We start from the raw sequence: 22520 nt of genomic DNA, 5'->3' as shown, positions 1-22520 counted from the left end.
AACGTTTTTTGCCCTTTGTGTCTCCCTCCGCTAACTCCCAAAATGGCACCTGTTTAAGTAGACACTTGACACCTTTTGCAAATACTAACAAGTGCAGGATGGCACACTGGCTACTCGGAGGAGACACTTTCCTCAGGCATTCATGATTCAAATTTGATAGACCTTCCCAGAGTCGTATGGGTCTCAAGCTAGTGTCTCAATAGTAAAAGTTATCTCCGGTCAGTACAAACATCTCAGAACCCGGCATGCAAGGCTTACTGTTACCTCAGAGTATCTCATAGTGAGGGGCACACTTGGAAGTTACAGAATACCAGGCATAACACAGCAGGTTGCAAGACTTGTCCAGACCAGTGATGGTCTTTACTGCAGAGAAGTATGCTTGACACATACAAGGGTCTGCTCACAACCTTCCAACACTTATTTCCTTGCACTGAAAGAGCACTAAGGTTCACCACTGAGAGGACACAGCAGATCTACCAGATTAACCATTGTGGCAGTGGGCACCCGAGGCACTTGCTGCAAGACTTATAGGGGTAGACTTAGAGTTCACACGCTAGGTTGTTGAGTAATGAAGTGACGGACAGTGAACAGACTGAAACGTGTCAACCATACGTAATGTGGAGTCCACGATGGAAAGCTAAAGAGGGAAGTAACTGAAGTTCCAAATAAATACTTCAAGGGTTCATCGCTACTACACAAACTGGCGACTGGATATTTTATGTACTATCTAGAGGCGGACCATTTTCAAGTTATAGGACTTGACGTCTCATTGACCACATTGTGATATTAACAAGGACAATGTGGAATTTGATTTTAAATGCATGAACTGTACAGAACAAAAAGTAAAAGTTGTATTCTTTTCTATTCCAGCAGCACTCTAGTGTGAGAGTAGTGGGAGCACTGTTGTAGAAGGTCTACCCACTAGTGATTTGGTGAATTACCATAACCCTAGAAAAATCCACTTCCTTTCACAAAAGTACAACACAATTGTGGTGAATAACTATAAATTATATCCTACAAGGCCTTGTTTTTCAGCTTCGCAAGATAGCAGGGGAGATCCTTGGCAAAGAGTCTCTCTGCCCATCACATAACTCCTCCCAAAACGTCATACCTTCCAAACCAGTTAGGATTAAAAAGGTAAAGGTAAACACACCCCTTTGTTGCTCCCAATCCTCCGAGGTCTGACTTTGCAAATGGATGAAACCAAGGGGGGGTCACAGCGGTCCGGTAGGCGAACGGCGAAGCACTCACCTGGATGCCTGTGGGGAGGCTGTGAGGAGGACAAGCCTGCTGTTTCTCGCCGCTGCTGGGTGATTGTTGGCTGACACACGGAGGGAGCGAAGGACTACGGCTCCCAGCAACCTAGCTGGCACCGCCCCCTCCAGCTTGCACTTCCGCGCCCGGAGGCGCTAAAAACAAACGGCTCCCTCGGTGGAGCGGGGGTCACAGCGGTCCGGTAGGCGAACGGCGAAGCACTCACCTGGATGCCTGTGGGGAGGCTGTGAGGAGGACAAGCCTGCTGTTTCTCGCCGCTGCTGGGTGATTGTTGGCTGACACACGGAGGGAGCGAAGGACTACGGCTCCCAGCAACCTAGCTGGCACCGCCCCCTCCAGCCTGCACTTCCGCGCCCGGAGGCGCTAAAAACAAACGGCTCCCTCGGTGGAGCGGGGGTCACAGCGGTCCGGTAGGCGAACGGCGAAGCACTCACCAGGATGCCTGTGGGGAGGCTGTGAGGAGGACAAGCCTGCTGTTTCTCGCCGCTGCTGGGTGATTGTTGGCTGACACACGGAGGGAGCGAAGGACTACGGCTCCCAGCAACCTAGCTGGCACCGCCCCCTCCAGCCTGCACTTCCGCGCCCGGAGGCGCTAAAAACAAACGGCACCCTCCGCGTCGCGGGACGCGCGCGGGTGGCGCCGGGCAAAGGGCGGGCCCTCTGTGGCCCTCCGAGGACCGATTGAGGCCGGGACGGGCCACGTCACTAACGTGTAAGACTATTATATGTAAGCACACGGTGTGGGAGACCTGCCTATCCCTTGGTCTATAGATTGTGTTGTATTGGTTTTAACTTGTTCATTTTTGGCTATTTGGTATCATCACATGTGTTGGTGCTACCATATTGTACGATAGTTTAATTTAAGTTTTAGGAACTCCCAGGGGTGTGCCTATCATGGCTAAAGCCTTAATGAGCAGTAAATCCTTGACTGCGTCAACATTAGATAACTACCTGGTCAAAGTAGTCACCAAAATCAATAGCGATAGGCGCAAATCCTTAGGCCAGGGACCAAATTCAACGACTACCAGCCCTCTTTTAGATAACACAGTTACCATATCTTCTCCTCCATCTCATGCCATGAACAGTTTAAATGAGAATAATGATTCGGTAACCTTGGGCGATCAAGTCCCTATTGAACAAGAACCGCCAGAAGTAAATAGGGTTTTAGTAATTGACGTCAATGAGGCCTCAGAAGACTCCCCGGACCTGTCTACCCAGAGAGTGCTAAGATCCCGTAAACGCACTCAATTGAAACAGGGATGTGCATGGAGCACTCACAAAAAGACGGGTTCTGCTTCTTCAAACCGGGTTACCAAGGAGTTAGCTACTCCTATTAACCCCACAGCCAAGATAGATTCTTATCAATTAGATTCCTTGGTAGGTCTTTTGGAGGCAAAAATTTTGAAAATTGTTGAACCCCTAGTAACTAAGATCGACGAACTATCCGCTGAGATTGAAGGCTTACGCAATCTTTTGGCACGTAACAATATTTCCTCTGGGAAATCGTGTAGTGTGGCTGAGGGTTTATCTGCATCTGCCGATTCCCCTAAGTCCTCAAAGGTAATCCCAAACTGTGTAGAACCCCTGGTTCTTGAACCCACGACTAATGTGAACAACATTTTACCCCCAGAAAGTTGTTCAAGTAGTAATAATGTAATGGTAAGCATGCATACAGGAGGAGTGAAACCAGATTTACCCCCTGATTGCGCCCCATTTGTTGAAGTGTTAACAAACGTACCCCCCTTGAAGGATGGTGCCCAGAAAATTAACTTAGAAACCCACGAATCTCTTAAAAATAAAACAGTCTCGTGGTTAAATAAGCACTGTGGTTTTCCAGTGCACTTAGCCCATCAGATAATAACAACGAGAAGAGTCTCCTGGGTAGGGCGTTCCCGTAAGACCATAAAGGGGGACTGTGTTGTAATAAATTTTAGAAATCCCTTCATAGTGAATAACATCTTATTAAAAGCTACTTTGCACCCTCACTTTGATGAGGGTATTACCCTTCGCTCACTGGGTTATTTCTACAAACAACAGACAAATTTACCCATTAGTGTTCCGTTGGAGGGCAGAGTACGTTACCCTGAAGGTCAGTTTCCTCAAGGTCTTGTCACCTCCAACCGCTTTCAAGCTTTGAGTAACCTAGATTCTAATGACTGACTGCACCGTGATGGGGTTACTTCCAGATCTACTAGGGAAAGTTTAATTTCTACATGGGAAGAGGACCAGGGTTCTAGTGTAACTGTGCTAGGCACAAGCGTAGAGGGCACCCCAAATGCTATGACTAAAGTAAGGAATGTCATTGTTGAAAGAGTGGATAATATTGTTGTTGCCCCTCGGCTGCCCTCAGGTACAAGTGTCCTTAGCTGGAATATAGCTGGCCTTAACAGCAAAGCACATGATCCCACATGGAGGGACTGTTTATCAGGCCACGAAATCATCGGTTTACAAGAAACTTGGGACACTGAAAGTACCTTTTTGTTGGATGGGTTTTCTGCTTTTTGGTCACCTGCGGTGGTCTCTTGCAGGGGGAGGGCTAAAGGCGGACTTCTAACTCTCATCTCATTGACTATTGAGGGTAAATACAGTAAAATGGAGTCAGGTTCCCCTTATTGTCTAGCAGTAGAAATTCAATCCAACTCTAATGGGAATTGGCTTATTGTAAATTTTTATAATTCATTCACTAAGAGTACGCCAAATGAACATTTAGTCAGTCTATATGATTTTTTGCAAATGTATAACGAAACTAGCAAAAATCCTTATTCGGTTATAGTGCTTGGTGATTTTAATGTTCATTGTTGTTTTAACAATTGTTTTATATGGGACAGCTTAGGTCCACCAAATCAAGGAAACATACACTTCGATCATACACCACAGGGGATGTTTCTAGATGAGCTTCTTGTTGGGAACACCTTGGTTCATCCCGTCAATCACATTAATGACATCCCAACCTACAAAGGAAGTGGCTTAGGTTCCACCATTGACTACATTTTTGTTAGCTCTAATTTAGTAGATAATGTAAGTCAATACAAGGTAAAATGGTCTATTTATAGTGATCATAACCCTGTCCAGTTAATTCTGACTGATGATCTTAAGAAAAGAGAATCTGATAATCCTACTGTCAGAACTCTGGACATAAGGCCAACTGACCAAACACGTCGCCTGAAATGGTGTCAGGTGGTCCCAAAGGATTTTATTGAGAACTTGTGGGGAACGGTTGGGGATGAAATACACTTGTGTCTGCAAGATGGGATCCTTGGTGATGCAGTCCTGACAGCTTATGATAAAATTTGCTGTCAGGTAAATAGTGATCTTAAAAAAGTATGTAAGGTTAAACCCATAAATGGGGAGAAATGGTTTGATCACAGCTGCTCATCCGCCCAACGGAAGTTAATGACAGCTCTGAAAGCGGTCCCACTAGATAGAGCAGAAATTGCCTTATGTAGGAAGGCCTATAAAATGGCTCAGAATAAGCGTAAAAATGAAATTAGGGATGAGGCATGGAATGAACTCCTGTCCATTGATGTTATCAAAAATAGTGCAAAATTTTGGTCTATCGTAAACAAGCCTTTTTTTAATGGTAAAAGTAATAATGAGCTTGACTGCGGTATCCAAGAAGATAAATGGTATACCCATTTTAAACAGGTGTATGATGGAGATGGTCCGAGGGTGGGGTCCTCACTTAACCTGGAGAGTTATACCCTGTCCTTCACAGAACTAGAGGTCACAAATGCCATCATGCAAATGACAAGCAATAAGGCGCCGGGACCTGATGGAGTCCCGGCAGATCTTTTTAAATCAGATATAAAACTCTGGTCCAAAATCTTATTTAATGTTTTCACAAACGCATGTCAACTGGGCCTACCGTCGACGTGGGCGAAATATGTCATTTCTATTTTTAAAAAGGGGGATAGAGGCGACCCGAGCTGCTACCGTCCAATCTCCCTTATAGATTCTTCCGTGAAAGTATTGGGGAGGGTGGTCCTTGCCCAACTGAACGGTTGGTTAGAGGAATCGGGAAAACTCTCTAAGGTCCAGTACGGATTTAGAAAAGGGATGGGTACCATAGACCAATGTCTAAATCTACAACTATTAATTGGCAAATACACGGTGGCCAAGAAGGGAACCTTGTTGGTTGCCTTCATGGATTTGTCATCGGCCTTTGACCGTGTAAATAGGTCAAAACTGTGGTCCCTGCTCCTATCCCTTGGAGTAGACAAAGACATCGTCTACTTCTTAGCGGATCTACATAGAGAGTTATCAGCAACAGTTCGCTATGACCAAAGGGGTAATTGTACAAAAGATATACCCATATCAAATGGGGTTAGGCAGGGGTGCATTTTGGCACCTCTCCTTTTTACATTGTACATAAATGAACTAGACAATACCCTAAACGCCTCATGTAATGATATCCCCCGTGCAGCGAAATGTTTAATCCCTGCCCTTTTATATGCGGACGACGCCGCCCTAATTGCTAGAACGGGAGTGGGCCTTCAGCTACTGCTCGATTCATTTGCTGATTTTATGAAGGCTTTGGACTTATCTGTTAACTTTGTTAAATCACATGTCATGGTTATTGGCCCTAAATCCGCCAAATCTAAAACCTTTTTTTGCGGGGGTCACCAATTATCCAGTGTATCTTCTTTTCCTTATTTGGGCGTTCTTTTTGACGACCGAGATTCTTGGGTAACCCAAATAATGGCAAAAAAGATTGTTTTTTCAAGAGCAACTGTGGGTGTTCTGGGTTTCGCCAGAAAGCTAGGTGCCAGACCAATGAGGGCCCTTATCCAGGTTTATAAAGCTAAGTGTCTTTCTATAGCTTTATACGGAGCTGAGATATGGGGCATTAAAAATGCCAAAAGCATTCAGACTGTCGAGGATAGGTTCTTAAAAAACCTCCTCTCAGTCCCGATCTCAACTGCTAACTATAATGTCCACCAGGAACTTGGAATCGGTTTTCTAGAAGATAGTATTGCCCTGGCCCCGCTATTGAAATGGATTAGCATTTGGCTAACCCGGATTTACACCTGAATCATACAATTCTGAGAGACTGTATGTTGCTAGACTATGGGTTGCATATACCCTGGCTGAAATATATTCGGAACTTGGCTATTAAGCTTGGTAGACCTGAAATATTTCATTCTCCTGAGACCCTGGTAAAAGGCGACATTAAATGGTGTAAAGAAACATTTATGTACATATCCACCATGGATAGGGAAGGGAAGGAGCTGGTTAAGGGCACCGTTAGGGCCCACCAGCTCTGTAAAACAAGACCCTCCATGGAACCTTATTTAGGATTTGTCACAAATGCAAATCACCGTTTCCTTCTAACTAGATTTAGATTAAATCAATTACATCTCCTGATTGGAGATAAGAAAGGTTGGAAAAGGGCCCTGGACTTTGGCCCTTGTTCTTGTGATAATTTTTCCCCTCAGGATATGATGCACTTTTTCTTCTTCTGTGAGCACTTTATTGATATTAGGAAACGCTTTTTATTCCCTATATTAAGAAACAAAGGCTTTGTTCAAGTGAGACCTGCTTTTTTATATCTTCAGTTGTTAAATGATGTATGGGAAACTTTTAATATTGCGAACTTTTTAACTGTGGTAATTCGCTCCTTGAAGAAATGAACTGTACCCTTTTAATGCTTTTAACTGGACACGTTGCCCTGTTAAATTTACTTGTGTCAATGTGTTTTTTAGGCGTAGTAATTTTATATAATGAACTTTGTATTTTTAAAATGTATTTATTGTAGTATGCTTTTATGGTTTGCACTTAAACCGAATAAAGACTATGACTGACTGGATGAAACCAATGGCGTAATTACCTTTTGACTTCAAGTAGTCAGAGAAGGCAGGAGGCATAATGTCATACTCCCACTTTCAAGAGGTTGGGGAGACAGTAGGCATCCTATCCTTTATCACATGAAAGGCATCTGTCACAAGATTTTCCTGCTCCAACTAGAGGCAGGGTAAAACTCAAGGGACTAAAGCGCATGACTTTTACGGCACTGAGGGAGAGTGAAGTATGTGGCCCATTCCCAAATGCCCCTGCTGCTTTCCAGAAATCGCAGCCAAGAAAGCAGATAGGCATAAGGTTAAACCTGGTTTAATTGAAGGCAGGACTTGTTCTACCCAGTATTTTCGTATACTTCAAGAAATTTGCATTCAGAGACTACATGGATGAATTCTCTGTTCACCTCAATATCTCGTCCATCTGACATGCCCATACCACCCACGTAGGGTGACAGAAACAATTCAAAATAATAGCTCAAAAAATAAAATCCCCACTCAAGATGCACAATATGGTAGTGTGTCACACAACCACCAAAAAGGCCACAACCTTGACCTTCTCTAATCACCACCAACAATCCAATGAAAACCACTTCTGCTCTTGAACTGGACCGACCACTTTGAGCAGGGAGATGGGGAGGACAATGTACTACTTTTAAATCAAGGTCAGCACAAAAGAGAAGATCAAACCTTCATATTCTGCTAGCATTTATCCATGCACAAACTAAAGCTTGAACACATTTTTCACCCCATCTACTTCACATTCAATGCAAACACCATTCTGAACAAGGTCAACGTTGTTTTGGAAAACTTTGTGAACATCCACACTCCAATTACAACATAGAAGTGCATGCCAAAGTCTACAGCACCTGGCATTCTGATGACGTTGCTGACAACCCATTTGCAGACAGAAAAGAAAATAGAAGATAAACAGAACTTCCCAGGACCTCTTAATACTGAAGTCCCTTTTTGCAACATAGATAGCTCATCACATCAGTCAAAACAAAGTACTATGCCAACCCAAACAACATAGCCACCAACAGAATTAGAAAGCTGTGGAAGACCAGTATGCCATCAACCCCCTGCTGGACTCAGATAATCTTCACAGAAATGTGCAGTACCATCAATGTCTGTCACAATGATGCACGGATAGATTTTAAGTATTTCACTAATGCAAAACATGCTTCATCTTGTGCACCCACCTCTTCCTAAAGAATCCTGCAGTAGTCCGCCTTCACTGCCTTAACTCTCCCAGATCGGACTGATCTGCTCGACTTCCCCAAAGCTATTTCTGAAGAGGTCTTATCATCCTTCAAATCTCTGGGGATGCTCTTCCCCCTACTTACCAATGTGAATGCTTCCTTCACTCAAGGAATCTTCTCAGAATCTCTGAAGACAGGAGAGATCCTCCCACTCCTAAACAAACCTACACTAGACCGAGATGACTTCGCCAACTACTGGACCATCACTCACCTACCATTCAACAGCAATATCATTGAAATAGCAGTTTATGCTCAACTCCACAATCAATTATAAGTATCTCCTGCACAACTATCACATCTGGCTTCAGATCACGCCACGGCATGGAAACTACAAGGTACACCTTGTACATTGTAGACCTTGCCCTCTTGATCATAGATGGAGATGAACCCAGTTTTCTGCTATTGCTGACCTCTCAGCTGCCGTCACCACATTTGACGGTCTCAATCACGCACCCTTGGGCTGTGACAATGGGGTTCATTGGAAAAGGTCCTTCACTGGTTCTCTACCCACCTTTCCAAACACCAGTTTCCTAACATGGGCACCTCCAAGTCTCAAAAGATCCCCACCACATGTGGAGTCCTACGCTTTCATACTGTCTCCGGTCATCTTTGGCATTCACATGGAACAGTTTGGTGCTCTACTCTCAGACAACAGCAACAAGATTTACCAATATATGGCTAGGTACATACTATAGAAATAACATATCTATAAAGGTCTGGAGTGTACATGGGGAAATGGAACCGGTCCTCACACTTACATAGGGGTTTGATCAAGCTAGATGGTGTAGAGCACTGGCACAGAAATAGAGCATTTTTTTAAAGAGCTTGTCATTTTGCAGGCTGAATGAAAGCAGGTTACAGGACTAAAAGGGCTTTTAAATCTACTGCTACAGGATTGCTCACAGACAATAGACAGAAACGGATGCAGAGCAGGTCACCTTCAGTGCTTTGATGGGGCAAAAGGGCAGCCTATTATCAGAAACTTGATATCTGTCATTAAAGAACATTAAAGGCTGCCTCTGAAACTGGTCACATAATACATGCTCCAACTGCACCCTACTGGGCCGGTCATCGTGCAACCTAGTAGTATCCAATTGTTCTGAAACAGACTCCTGTGTCAGGAATAAAGACCTGGTATGCATTACTTGGGTTTAGACTAGTAGAGATTGCAACATGGGCCAATCAAGCTCAATGGACATAAGCATGAGGTATATTTATGGTTTCTTACATTTAGTAATTCAAAACGTTTCCAGATCTTAAAATATCACATTCACGCACTTCATATAGAATGCAAATTTAAGTAATGTTCTACATTTCAAAGTTCCTATTCTAAAAGCACTTGTTTATCGCATCGTTACCTGTAGGCATCTCAGCTCTGGTAGTGCGGCACAGAGACATTCACTCAGCTTTAGGAGGAGTTTACGAGACACATTATGGAATAGCCAGGTTTTCAGGGATTTCTAGATTAAAGGTTCCTTTTCGACTGAACAAAGAGACATCGGAAGACTGTTCCACATTTTTGTGGTGTTATGAGAAGGTGCGCCCTCCATATTTTACTCTTGACAGCAATCTTAGTCATCTCTAGGTAGGGACCTAGAGAGAGCAATGCGGAACCCTGACTCTGGGAACGAGAAAACTAATTGTGCATCATCTGCATAGGATATTATTGAGATCCCGAAACAGAGGACAATATCTGAAAGAGGTCTCATATATATTGAACAGAGTGGTATTCAAAGCAGAGCCCTGAAGAACTTCATATTTAAGAGGGAAATTGGCCAATGTGCAATCCCCCTCAAAGATCTGGGAAGTCCTGTCTTCTAGTAAAGACTTTAGCCAAGCTGGAGCATGTCCAGCAAAAAGATGGACGCCAATATGGTGAATATTTTGCATATCATTCCCAAACCAAGCAGTGGTCCACATAGTGAAACTCACATTACAAATTAAAACAAATATTATTACCTAGAATGAGGTGGCCATATTTGAACTATAGTAAAATATGGCAACAGAAGGATGTGCTGTTAATAAGATACTCTGCATGACAACTTAATGTGTGAGTCGATATCTAGACAGAAAGCTCTTTGTGACACACCTGTTTGGAGCAGTGCAAAATCTGGCTGCCAGACAAGCCAATTACAATTTTGTGCTATCCAAAAGTACATTTTAAAGCTAAATTCTGAGCCAGTCATTCTGCTGCAGAAAGATAAAACAGAGTAACCTGGCCATTATAACCTTAGACTGCTACTCAAGGCCAGGGCATTTATAGACAGCAAGCTCTATTTTAGCTAAACATCTTTCCAATACTATCATGATCAGCAGAATAAACAAGGTATGGTTGGAACACAACTACAGCCCTAACTTATCAGGCTGAACTTTTCACAAAGGATATCCCACACACACACCTCTCTCCCGTCTCCAATATAATTTCTTAGACCTGCTGAGCCAATGCAACCTAAACTGAGCACATCTGCAGCCCTCATGCACAACAATACTCTTCCCACAAGAGGACATCACTCACCCAGAGCTCTCAAACCATTCAGAATGGCTCTGGCATCCAACTACTGCTGGCCAAAACTCTACTAGACTACACCAATGATATCTGCACCCTAAACAAACACTAGTTAACATCAACACTACAAATGCTGGTCAGGTCTCAATTGAAAAGAATGCAACACTCAAATTACTAACACATATCCAGAGATCTGAGGTATAATAAAGACTCACATAGGCTGCAACCCCCGACAAAGCCTGGTTAAGTAACTAACATTTATCTTATGATATTCTAAAACAAGCACTAGCACAGTAAACAGATCTGCCTTTTGACATGCTGAGTGTCCAGAGAGTAACAAGAATTTTCAGTTAAAGAAGCTAAACTAGATTTCATCATTTGTGCATCTGCTGCTGTTGCGCGTGCATATAACTTTACTGCTATGGTCAGTGCTGTATTGCACTATGTGTGTGAAAGAAACTTGCACTCCTACTGAATGTGCTATGCTGGAGCAGCTTGCTGCTTTGATAAAAAAACAAATATAATTTTTTGCTGTACACAATGCATATTTGAGATAAAGAATTTAATGTCATTCAATGCACGAGAGGTGTTAAGTATAGGATAGACTAGACAGCAAAAAACAGGAGGACAGAGAGAAAGTCCTCTTGGCAGAGGGCAACCCTACATTACATGCAGGTTTAAGAGCTAGCAACAATAGCTCTTGAAGACAGTTACACTGTAAAGACACCAAAAAAAGAAAGAACTGGTGGAGCCTCCAGCTGAATCATAGTATATATATATATATATATATATATATATATATATACATATACATATATATACACATATATATATATACACACATACACACATATATATACACATACACATACATACACACACACACACACCCCTCCCGTTTGCAGGCTTTTGGAAACCAAGATCAAATGTACACACCTGTAACTCTGCAGTAAGGTTGGTCTTTGGCCCCAGGATGCTGGCCACCATGCTGTCCGTCACTGGGAAGTTGTCTGGGATTTCGTTACACTTCTTGATCATCATTGGATCAACGCCATTGAGGAACTGGTACCCAAAGAATGCATCTTCTCTCCAGTGTTGGGACACATACTCTAGGCAACAGAGCACAGTAATGTGAATAAGAATACACGGTCTACAAAATATTTATTTCTGAGTGCTATTATCCTTAAGAGGATAGGTTCTTCTCACATACTTCTCTCCAAAATCTGCTGCCCTACTTTAGTATTTGTCCATTTAGAGCTTATTTTCCAGTGAGTGTTTTCTGTATTTGATGGAATTGGAAATTAATATGTATAATGTTTGTAGTAGACATGGTACTATAAATTTGTTTATTCTTAACACAGGGAGCACACAGCATGAACAGTGTGGACAGACTCAGAACCTACCTACCACAATTTTCAGCTAACAGCACGTGATGGGTTAAGCATGCGCACGGCAACTCAAGGAAGAAAGGGGAAGGAATGTGTTAAGTGCTAAGAAGAGCAGGCAGCGGAGGTAAAGCCGGACTATCAGGGTCCACGGATTACATGCCTGTAGGGCTCCAGGATGTACGAACATCAGCACCAGGGAATAAGTGAAGTTTGGGAGATGAAGAGAGCATACACACTTCACCCCTCAGCAGGGACCACTACCATGATGGGGGAAAACCCATGCTCAGGACTGGCGCAGCATCCTTTTAAAGTAACCAAATCCAGGAGGAGGACTTGACCTTGCCCCTTTGAAAGCCTAAAAGACTGAGAACGGGGGTCAGCGGACTGCTCTGGACGAAGAATGTGTGGGGGCAGCAACATCTCACAAAGGATTAGGGCTTCACCCCAAGGGAGGAAATAAGGATTGAAAGGTGGGATTTTGTTGGAGGTTGGTCTGAAAGGAATCTGATTTAGTTTGCCGAATGGCCTCCAATGGGCTTGGAGAGCCCTTCTGCCATTCGGAAACCCTGCAGTAATTCCTCGGCCATCTCTTTCTGACTGGAGGGAGAACGATGAAAGGTTCGCACTGCCTTTCTGTGCCAGCCTTTCTGACACAGAAAGACATCAGGAATCTGTCTCTGGTGGCCCCCAGCAGGGCCCCCATGGGTGCCCCCCCCGTCCATCCCTGCACCCGGTGGGGTGCAGGGATGAACTGCACCTCTGCTCTTTGCAATGAGAGCATGCTCTCACTGTAAAGTATAGGATTGCCACCTAACAGGGTTCGGTCGCATCCTACTTCCTGGGCAGGAACAAACTACAGGAGGTCGTTTGGTTCCAGTTCCAAACTGATGTCGAACGAACTATGGTCCGTCCGACATAGGAATCGGGCCTTTAGTGTTTGAGGTAGGATTCTGGGTGAGTGACATTTTGTTGCTTTTCTTTACATTCACCAGTGCAAGCTTATAAGTAAAGGCGTTCTCGTCTGTGACCACCACATGAGCACACCACTCCATGGCGGTGTGTGGCACAAGTGATGTGACAGGAGATGGCAGCCCAGCCCTCACAGAATGAGTGTTTGCAACAGATATTCACCTTGAGCCCCACAGCGTTCAATAAGCTTAAACCCAAACCAATATGGACACCATGATGCTGAGTTTACAAGGTCCAGGGGTCCCAGATCCAGATAGAATTGTCCAATGTATATATAAATTATTTTTAGAGGAGATTGGCTCGAGGCACTGGACCTCTATGGCCTCAAGGGAAAGTTCATGTGTAGGGTTATGAGTCAATGCTCCTCCTCAGTTAGTTTGATGTAAGAATAGTCAGAGACCATTAGGTCTGGTTGATAGAAAGAGCTTGTTTTATTTGTTATAGAATAGAGGTTTTTTTCCCCAAAAAATCCAACATAAGAGTTATATCCTTAATTCTGTTTGCTGTTTTTTTGTCTTTATTTTTTCACACTGAAACAGAGCTAACAGCCAATATGGACACCATAACTTCACTTAAAGTCACAAGAGTAGATCACAAGCCAGGTACACCGTATAAGTAGTGGTGCATTTTAAATGATTTCCTCTAACAGTAGCGAGAGGTTAGATTGTAAAGTATTTTACAGTATTTTACAGTGAGTGTGTGAACAACATTTGGTGAGTAATAACGTGGAAGTGGGAACAGTCGCCTCAGTATCAATGGTGTGTTTGAGAGCGAAGCAATGGATGCTGCCACCTGAGTGCATCTCCAAGAGGAGAAGGTGTGGCGTTTCATCCAGAGTTGCCAGCTTTGGACCTTTGGAAGCAGGTTCAAAGGTCCAGTGTCTGCTAAATATCCTGTAAAAATCGTTTAACCTCCTTGTGCCTAATAAAAGGCATCTGACCTTGCATAATATAAATGGTGCTTGTTTAAAGTAGCTCAAAGTCCCTGGGCCAGGTAGCACTATATAAAACTGCAAAAAAGCTTATATTTCTCAGAAGGACACACAGACAATGGTGCTCCCTGCTGCCATGTACTCCCATAAACTCTAAGGCTATTTCTGAAGTTAAGCAATAATCTAAGTTTGACAAAGGTACTCTAATTTTAATGCATTGTAATTGGTTACTCAGGTGTATAATCACAATGCTGGACCAGATTAAACAGTGATGTGCCCAAGGCTTTCAAGGGCCACCAAGATCACCCATTCCTCTCCTATCTCCAATAAAACACTCAAGCACCCTACAAGCAGGAAAGAGCCAATAAAGGTAGATTTCGAATAGATAACAAGCCCACCAGCTAGATAAATATTCATAAAACTGGGTGTTAGATATTTGGCAATCCTTAAACTGAATTGTAAAAATTGCTGTAATGCCAGTCAACGCTCAGAGGTCAGACTGCTTAAAGTGAGCTAGACACATAATGTACCCACTGCCTCGTCAAAGGAAATTTCTTACCAGAAGTAGCAGTTTTATGAGTCCATAAAACCCTCTTGAGGTCTTCAAGTGATTTCCAGGATTCCTGACGTCCAAAAAATCCTTTCAGTTTCATTTCTAGCGTTCTAGGAGAATGAGTGCCCATCACATCACGATAAGTATAATGCATGAAAGGGTATTTGAGGTGTTCTGTGGTTTTTCAAAAGATGGATTCTGTTAAACATGAACGCTATCGCCATTTGTTAACATATGCGGATTGTGTCAAAGCAGTACAAAATTAGAGAGGCTTTGAAAGGTAACTACTAGAATAAAGGAGGAATAACGCTGTATGAAATACTTTTTCCAAACTTTATAAAATATGTTAAATGCAAACATTTTCTAATGCAAGTATACTTCAAGGACAAAGAGGCATGACAAAAACTAAGGTTGGGGCAGTGAGTTAGGAGTCAGAAGTAGTAAGCTATTTAAATGATATAATTCATGACTGCTGTGTCTCCCCACCCCAACCCCCCATGTTTCAGTGGTTGGGCAGTAAGTTCAGGCTTGGCTTCATATACACCAAACCAATCTTTAAAGCTACCTCTGCTATTAGAGTTAATGGCTTAATTTAACACAGTCACCTCTGGGTAATTCAGCCAAATCAAGGAAACAAGATGCATGCAGATAAGAATGAAAGAATGCTTGTGCATCACATGCACATATAACTGAACGCTTAAATGGCAAACACTGGAGGGAATCTTAGACTTACAATGACCGAATGAGATTAGAATAAGACCAAAGTTTTTCCCCTCACTCTTCATTCCAGTGGATGCAGGACGTGGTTCATTTTAAATGAAGCTCAACAAAATGGCTGCCCATTCGTACTATGGTTCTTAAAGCAGGAACCATGCTTTTTGAACACTGGAAAGTCAATGCTAGCAGCTAGAGCAAATCTTGAAATTAAGAAAAACCTTGAGTCATGCAGGATTTCCATTGGAACAGGCCACTATTGCGGTCTTATAAGAAGACCAAGTGCTATAGCGGGCATGGCTCCGTATGAAGCACCAACATATTTGTTGTGATCACCATAACACTCAATACTTACGAAGCATTCTTCCTGAGGGCAAAATGAAGGGATTTGGTAATGGAGTATTTAACGTTCGAGTCTAGTTCTGTGGCGTTACCAACATCAATGCATCTTGGAAAGGCTTTGTGGTACACTCTCCACCTGGCAGGGATCAAAGGATAGAGAAAAGACAGGAGAAAAGTGTCAATGAATACTTCAGTCTGAAAAGGGGTCTAGAAACCGGCCTTATAGGTACAGCAAAAGGCCTGCCATATATATTACATTGTTATTCAATGAACAATCCCAGGTAATCACAACAATAAAAAATGCGTGTGAGTGAAGGCATGGGCAGTGTGTTGGGTAGAGGCGGGGTGCCTTGCCGCATCTTAGATCCTTAGGTTTGGAACTAGCAGCCCAAACATTTTGCAATCATTACCTACACTTCCTTGTTCAAGTTTGTTTTATACCCAGCACAGTATGTGCTCCCTTTGTTTACTTCTGGACCTTAAGCCCCTCTTCATGAAGCAGAATAAATGCTTGCCTTAAATAAAACCCTCAACTGTTTTTCGATAGACCTCCCACTGGGTGATCCGCAACGATTCAGCTTCTGTTGCTGACCAATCACATCACAGTTTGTTTACATCAGGTGGCATTTTCTTTGAGTAATGCATCACTGTATTAGATCTACAAGTGGTTACTCCTGGAGATCATTTTATATAAAAAAAACAATGTCTCATCTGGAAAATTTGATTTGGAACTAGTGCAGGATGCTGGGCACGTGGTGGCCAGGGAAAATTAGATAGTCCAGCACGAGGGGACAGTCAAGGGCAGGGGAACCAATTGAGATCCTGATTAGAAGCAAAAGTCCCCCCAGTGGTGGAAGGCATCCGGGGTTGAGGTGATCCAATCACTGATGGGGTCCACAAGATCCTAGGTACGAAGATCTGGGAGGAGGCGTCTGATTCCAGAGATCCGGGCTGTGGCCGAGTGAGGGCCGCTTGGATTAGGGACGAATGAAGCGGAAGACGCAGACGCTTAATTTGTCCGCTTGCCGCCTCTCCTTCGTGATTTACTTACCCTCCCTGTACCGGCGGCCTGAATTAATTTCTCAAATCCCTAATCCAATCGGCCCTCACTATTTCCAGATCAAGTGACCTTTTGTCCTGATGAGGACTTGAAATTGATCAAGTTGAAAGGCCGTCAACTACCCAGCTCAGAACTTTGGCGCTGTTGTGGTCAAACTAACTGACTTAAATGACATATTGACCTTGTACATATTTTGTATCATCGACCACGTTTATTATTTGTCCTATTGCGCCGTTTACGCTGTTTTTCACCCTTGTGTCACTGTCACCCACTGTCACTTGCACGTCCAGTGCACACCTGTTTGGTATGGTCAATATTTATTTAATTATATGGTAGTGCTGTTTAACTACTTATATAAAGTCATTCTTTTTCCTTGCACCAATCAGTTTGTGGTCTCCCTTTGTTCCCTCCCTTGTGATTTTTCGCCATTACCTTAAAATTGACCTTTCTAATGGTTTTCAGACGAGCCTGTTTTTTTATATAAACTGTACCCAGTCTCACCTGGGTTAGCGGGCTTACTCCTGTAATTTTTTGCCTACTCCTGGAGATCGACATTTGCCTGCAAGTCCCTCTTGTGCGAGAGAGAGTTGTGAAGTAGATTGAGGTAGCCTCTTTAGTCTCTGCAAACAAGACCCCACCCCCCTGTTGAAGCTAGCTCCAAAGGCTGAAGGGCATCTATGCTTGTGAAACAAGTTTGACGTTTTGGCAGGTGAAATGTAGCATATGTACAGAGGTAGCCTCTCATGTGATATGTGGCAGCAGTGAGTAATATGGTGTAGTACGATTGGGTGTTCTAGAGTAATGATATTTAATATGATGCAATGTGGGATTTAGTGTGGTTTGGCATGCAGTACTATGTGATGCAAAGCATGACATTCAGAGAAGTGTAATGTATTGCGCAATGGGATAAGGTGTATTTATTGGTCAAGCTTGGTACGTGATGAAATACATTATGTACTGTGGTCATATATGATATGGCGTTTAGTGCTACGATGTGGTACAGTTTGCATGAGATGTGATGCAGCATTTGGGGACGTAATGCTGCATAGTATCTGGTGCTATGGTTTGTTGTGGATTGGTTGTGTGTTGTAAGGAGGATGTGGAATGATCTGGCACAGGGCTGAATGTTGCATGTCTGGCTTTCTTCTACCCCCTCAGACAACAGGTCAAAGTAAGACGACCAATTCCAGCACCCTCCCGGAAGGCCTATAGCCACACTTGTTTTATGCACAGTGAAACAAATGTTTTAAAGATGGAGTTCTAGAACTCTACACAGAAGGGATAGGAAATAAAATTAGCCCCCTGAAACCTGCCATAATGAGCGGCTGGTCAAGCTAATGCTCCAGCATTTATACCTACTATGCTACCAGGGTCAGCAGTAGCTAGACTGGAATCACCTTCTGGTATATGCATTTGGCATGCAAATAAATATCCAATGATATGAAAAAGGTTGGCAACATTATATGTTTAATATCATTGAGTATCAACAAATCACTGTATCATAACCCCCCCCTCCCCCGATTTAAAAGCTGCTAACTTAGACTTCAGATTTTAAGTTTATCCCCGCATTTTTTGTCCACATCTACCTTCTCATATCTGGTGAGATAGCAAAGTATCCTGGTCATTATGGAAGTTGTGTTAAGGTGCTGTACAAAATGGTCCTTGTGGTGGTGGATGTAATGTGTTTATGAACAGGGTGGTATAGAGAAGAGGGGTGTACTACAGTGTGGTGTTGAATCAAATAATACAGTATTTATTGGGTTTTAAAGCGGAAACAAGACCAAGGTATCAGAGCACTGTACAGAGAGCTAATAAGGGTTGCAGTACAGTAAAGCACCCATTTCTAATGATAACCTGCACATAGCAGTTGAAGATCAAAGTACCAAAACAATAGGATGCAATAAGAAATATCATCAATAAGATACAATACGAAACTGGGTGAAAGACACTTCTTATGCAAAATGCGACAGATTTTATGCAACATGTCTCTCTAGTAGTAGGGATTTTATTTTATTCTGAAGATCCTGAGGGAGGTAATTGCTCTAATTGAGGGAGGTAGGGAGTTCCATGTTTTAGGAGCAGATACAGCAAATGTGCAACCTTGTGTCTTACTTTCTTTTTAACTGGCTGGTTTTATTATGATGGATTTAGAACTTCTAAAATCCCTTTCTCCGGGTGATAGTTTGATCATATTCATATCCGCCATGTATTTAGGACCAGCATTGCATAAAGGTTTGTGTGTAATGCATGAAACCTTCAATTGGATCCTAGCTTCGACTAAGACAGTTGAGGGTTCCGAGTGAAGGGAAAATGCAGTCATAATGCTGGGTGTGTGTTAAACATTTTGCTGCTGCATTTGTCACTTTCATTGGGGAAAGGCTGGCTTTCAGTAGACCTACGAGTGTGGCATTCACATAGTCCAATTTTAGGAGCACTAGAAATTGAGTCGCTGTTTTGAGGTCTCCAATCAGTGAAAAGGGTTTTATTTTTGTTAGAAGGTGCAGATGTGTGTTAGTGCTTGTGGTTGTAGCTTGTATGCGAGCTTGCAGTCTAGTATGATGCCTAGTGATGTTACGGAGTCACAGATGGTTGGTTTGCAGTTTAGCGATTTGAGAATTATAGGACCATGATTGAGATTGTTGGTTTCTAATGGGTGGGAAGAAAAGAATGAATCTGCTCATCGGATTTAGTTTTAAATGGTTGAGTGCCAGCCAGTCCTGTGTTTTTATTAGGGTGTCATCCAGTCTCCGTATATCCTTGAGAGGAGAGTTTGATGTAGAGTTGCGTATCACCAGTGTACATGTGGTACGAGGATGTTTGATTGTTTAAGCATTTCCAGGAGTGTTTCCATGTACAGATTGATGAGCGTTGGTGAGATTGTAGATCGTTGCAAAATGCTCCTGTTGATGTGAGATACAGATAGGGTGGTGTTGATTTTAACTTGTCGTCGTTTCTGGCAAGTAGGAGGTGAACCAGTTGAGTATCGCTCCTGATCAGCCCATTCTTGATTCAAGAGTTTCTCTGAGGCGTTTATGACTGGCCATTTTAAATGATGCTGTTATATCCAGAAGCATTAGCAGATAGGATTTGTTTTGGTCTAATGAAATGTGTATATCAGGAATGTTTTGAATGGCGACCTCAATATCGTGTCCACCCTAAAACCTGACTGGTGTTCGTCAAAATTCTCGATGTGTTCACATAGTTGCTCATGGGCGCATTTGTCAACTAATTTACCCAGGAAAGGCAAATTGAATATAGGTCAGAAATTGTTGGTCATTCTGGTCGGTGCCCGTTTTTTTTTTTTTTTGTTGTAGTGAGAAACGTGGCCCATTTTCAGGCATTCCGGGAGGGATCCTTGTTGGAAACATGCCTTCACAATGTTTGCCCATAGGGGAGTTAGGGATGGATCTCTTTCAGTATCTTGGAGGGAATAGGATCGAAGTTTATGGTGGGTTTCATTGACAATGCCATTAAACGTGGAAAGACAAGCTGTACAGATGTTTGGCAAGGTATGGGATACTGCATGCATTTGCATTTTCTACATGCACTTTTTTTGGTAATTGGAGATAAACAGTTAAAGCTCGCCCACCAGACCATAAAACAGACCCACAAACAGCCCATCCCCCCAAAAACAAACAGCCCACACACACTCCTCTCAGACCAGCCTTTTGGGCACTGCCAGATTGCCCTAAAAGTCACTCTGATCCCGACAAGGGCAACTGCATCTGCCGGGCCTATCAGCTGTATGTATAGGTCTATGTAGAGGTGCTTATTAGCACAAAACTCAATGGGGAGTGTGCTGAACACACAGTGGTAAACACCAAGGCAAGTGGCAAAGGGTACATTTTGGAAAATGTTCCCAAACAGGAAAAGGGGAATTGGGTGCCTGAGGTGTGGTAATGTGGGATGGGATCTGCACCATATAGTATTTTATTTAGAAGATTGCAGTGCCCCTTAAATATTTCTACTAGGGATAGCCCATCTGCAACAAGGATCAGAAGGAACAGCAACGATGTAAGGGGGGGGGGGGGAAAGACTCACGAAAGTCAAAGTAAGTAACCAGAGTTCTTGTTTTACAATAATCAGATAACCCACAGAGGAAATCATTAAATACCACAGTTTCACTGTTGACTGAAGAAAATACCATCACCCCCCCTCCCCCCCGTGAAAGCAAAAACTTCCCTTAAACGCTACTTCATATTTAGCTGCAAGCTAACTTATAAATTACGTGTTAGTTTTCCTGTATAAATGGTCATCAATAAAGTGCCAACAGTATAAGGATGTCCTGTAAGGACCTTCTAAGAACTACAGGGAGAGATTTTTGTATCTCAGTTGCTAAAGTGTTAGCACAATATAGGTTCACATAACCTAGAATAACTCACTTGTATGTCTCTCTTCTTTCTTTCAGCTCGTTCTCTCGCCACCTTAGGAGGAGGGGTTTGTGAACTTCGACAGAGGCCAGGGTAGCTGCTCCAAATGTTAAAAAACTGTTGTTTAGAGAAGTCTTTCATTTAATAAATGGAAAATATCATGCAAGAACAATAAAAAGCTACATGAGATTGCATTTGATAGGTATCAGATTCTAAGAAAATGTGATTCAGGCGACATCAACCTGTCCCAGGTATAGAAGAACAGGAATAACGGGCAACACATTTGAAATTATCCAAGGACAAGTTGTGGTACATTTCACTTCTATAAGGTGTTCAAGCTTAGTTTGGTTACCAGCCTTCTGCCATCTTACTTGTAAAGAAAATAAATAACAAAGGATACCTTGGACACTGAAAATCTGTTCACCAAACACCCTCATAACCACCCCTCCCAAAGTCTTTTCTCTGCAAAAAAGGACACATTGGTCACTGGTATTAATCACCACATCCCCGTACAATAAAAAAGTCTTCCAGTACTTCTAAAGGACCTTAATATGGAGTGGACAAAAGCCCTGGTCCCAACAAGTCAGGCTACTACAACATCAACTTTGCTAGACTGAGAACCTTATTGCCAAGCTACAGACCCAGGCAGTTTGGAATATGCAAGAACTCTAACAAATGTTAAGACATCATCAAGCTCTCCCTGAATGTTCACTGGCTTCCAAAGGAATTCAGGACCAAATCTAAGGTTCTCTTCAGTCCATGAATGAAAGTGGGGCAAAAGCCCAGAATACTTGCAGAAACTTGCCCTACACTGCTCTTCAGGCAGTAATCTCTCATCAATCACACTCCTGATGTATTAATGACAATTTAAGAGCAGGAAACATGACTGATACATTGCAGTGCAGTAACCCAGATTGTGGAGCACCATCAACCCAGACTTGTGAATTGAAAGAACCACTTATGATTCAGGAGATGCTTTCATCAAATTAGATGGGATCCTAACCTATTTTCCCCTTTATAGAACTCTACACTCCTATGTCCTCTGTATTTGAGCTAATTCAATGACAATGTGGTGTACTGCTGTGCCCACACGATTTCTCACTGCACCTCTATAGAATTTCTTTAGCAATGTTCTGTGCTGTTTGGTACATTATAGAGTACTGAGTGAATGTTCTTGAAGTCAGCTGGACTTTGGCAAGAAAAGCTATGGCGATAAGGAAATTAAATCTTACTTTGAAATACTCCCTGCTCTCAACAGTCTTCCCTTCCACACAAAACCTAGTGCTCTATAAAAGTCAGTGAAACTAACAAGGTGTTCCTTTGTGGAGTGCTAGTACTAAGTTAATACAGAGGAGCTG

General features: G+C 42.8%; 1 protein-coding gene across 2 annotated transcripts in view; it reads right to left on the bottom strand.

Moving 5' to 3' along the window:
• Window positions 1-22520, bottom strand: part of LOC146780368 (hydroperoxide isomerase ALOXE3-like) — a 202061-nt gene that overhangs the window by 26922 nt on the left and 152619 nt on the right. For both annotated transcript variants that reach the window (XM_085639758.1, XM_085639757.1), the window contains exons 3-6: window positions 21175-21259; window positions 15746-15868; window positions 14683-14786; window positions 11772-11944 (exon numbers count right to left, since the gene is read on the bottom strand). In XM_085639758.1, coding sequence (XP_085495884.1) covers window positions 11772-11944; window positions 14683-14786; window positions 15746-15868; window positions 21175-21259 — 485 coding nt within the window. The remainder of the gene's footprint in view (window positions 1-11771; window positions 11945-14682; window positions 14787-15745; window positions 15869-21174; window positions 21260-22520) is intronic.

The sequence above is a fragment of the Triturus cristatus genome, chromosome 12 (assembly GCF_964204655.1).
Source record: "Triturus cristatus chromosome 12, aTriCri1.1, whole genome shotgun sequence".
Lineage (NCBI taxonomy): Eukaryota > Metazoa > Chordata > Amphibia > Caudata > Salamandridae > Triturus > Triturus cristatus.
This window is presented reverse-complemented; position numbering and strand designations above follow the sequence as displayed.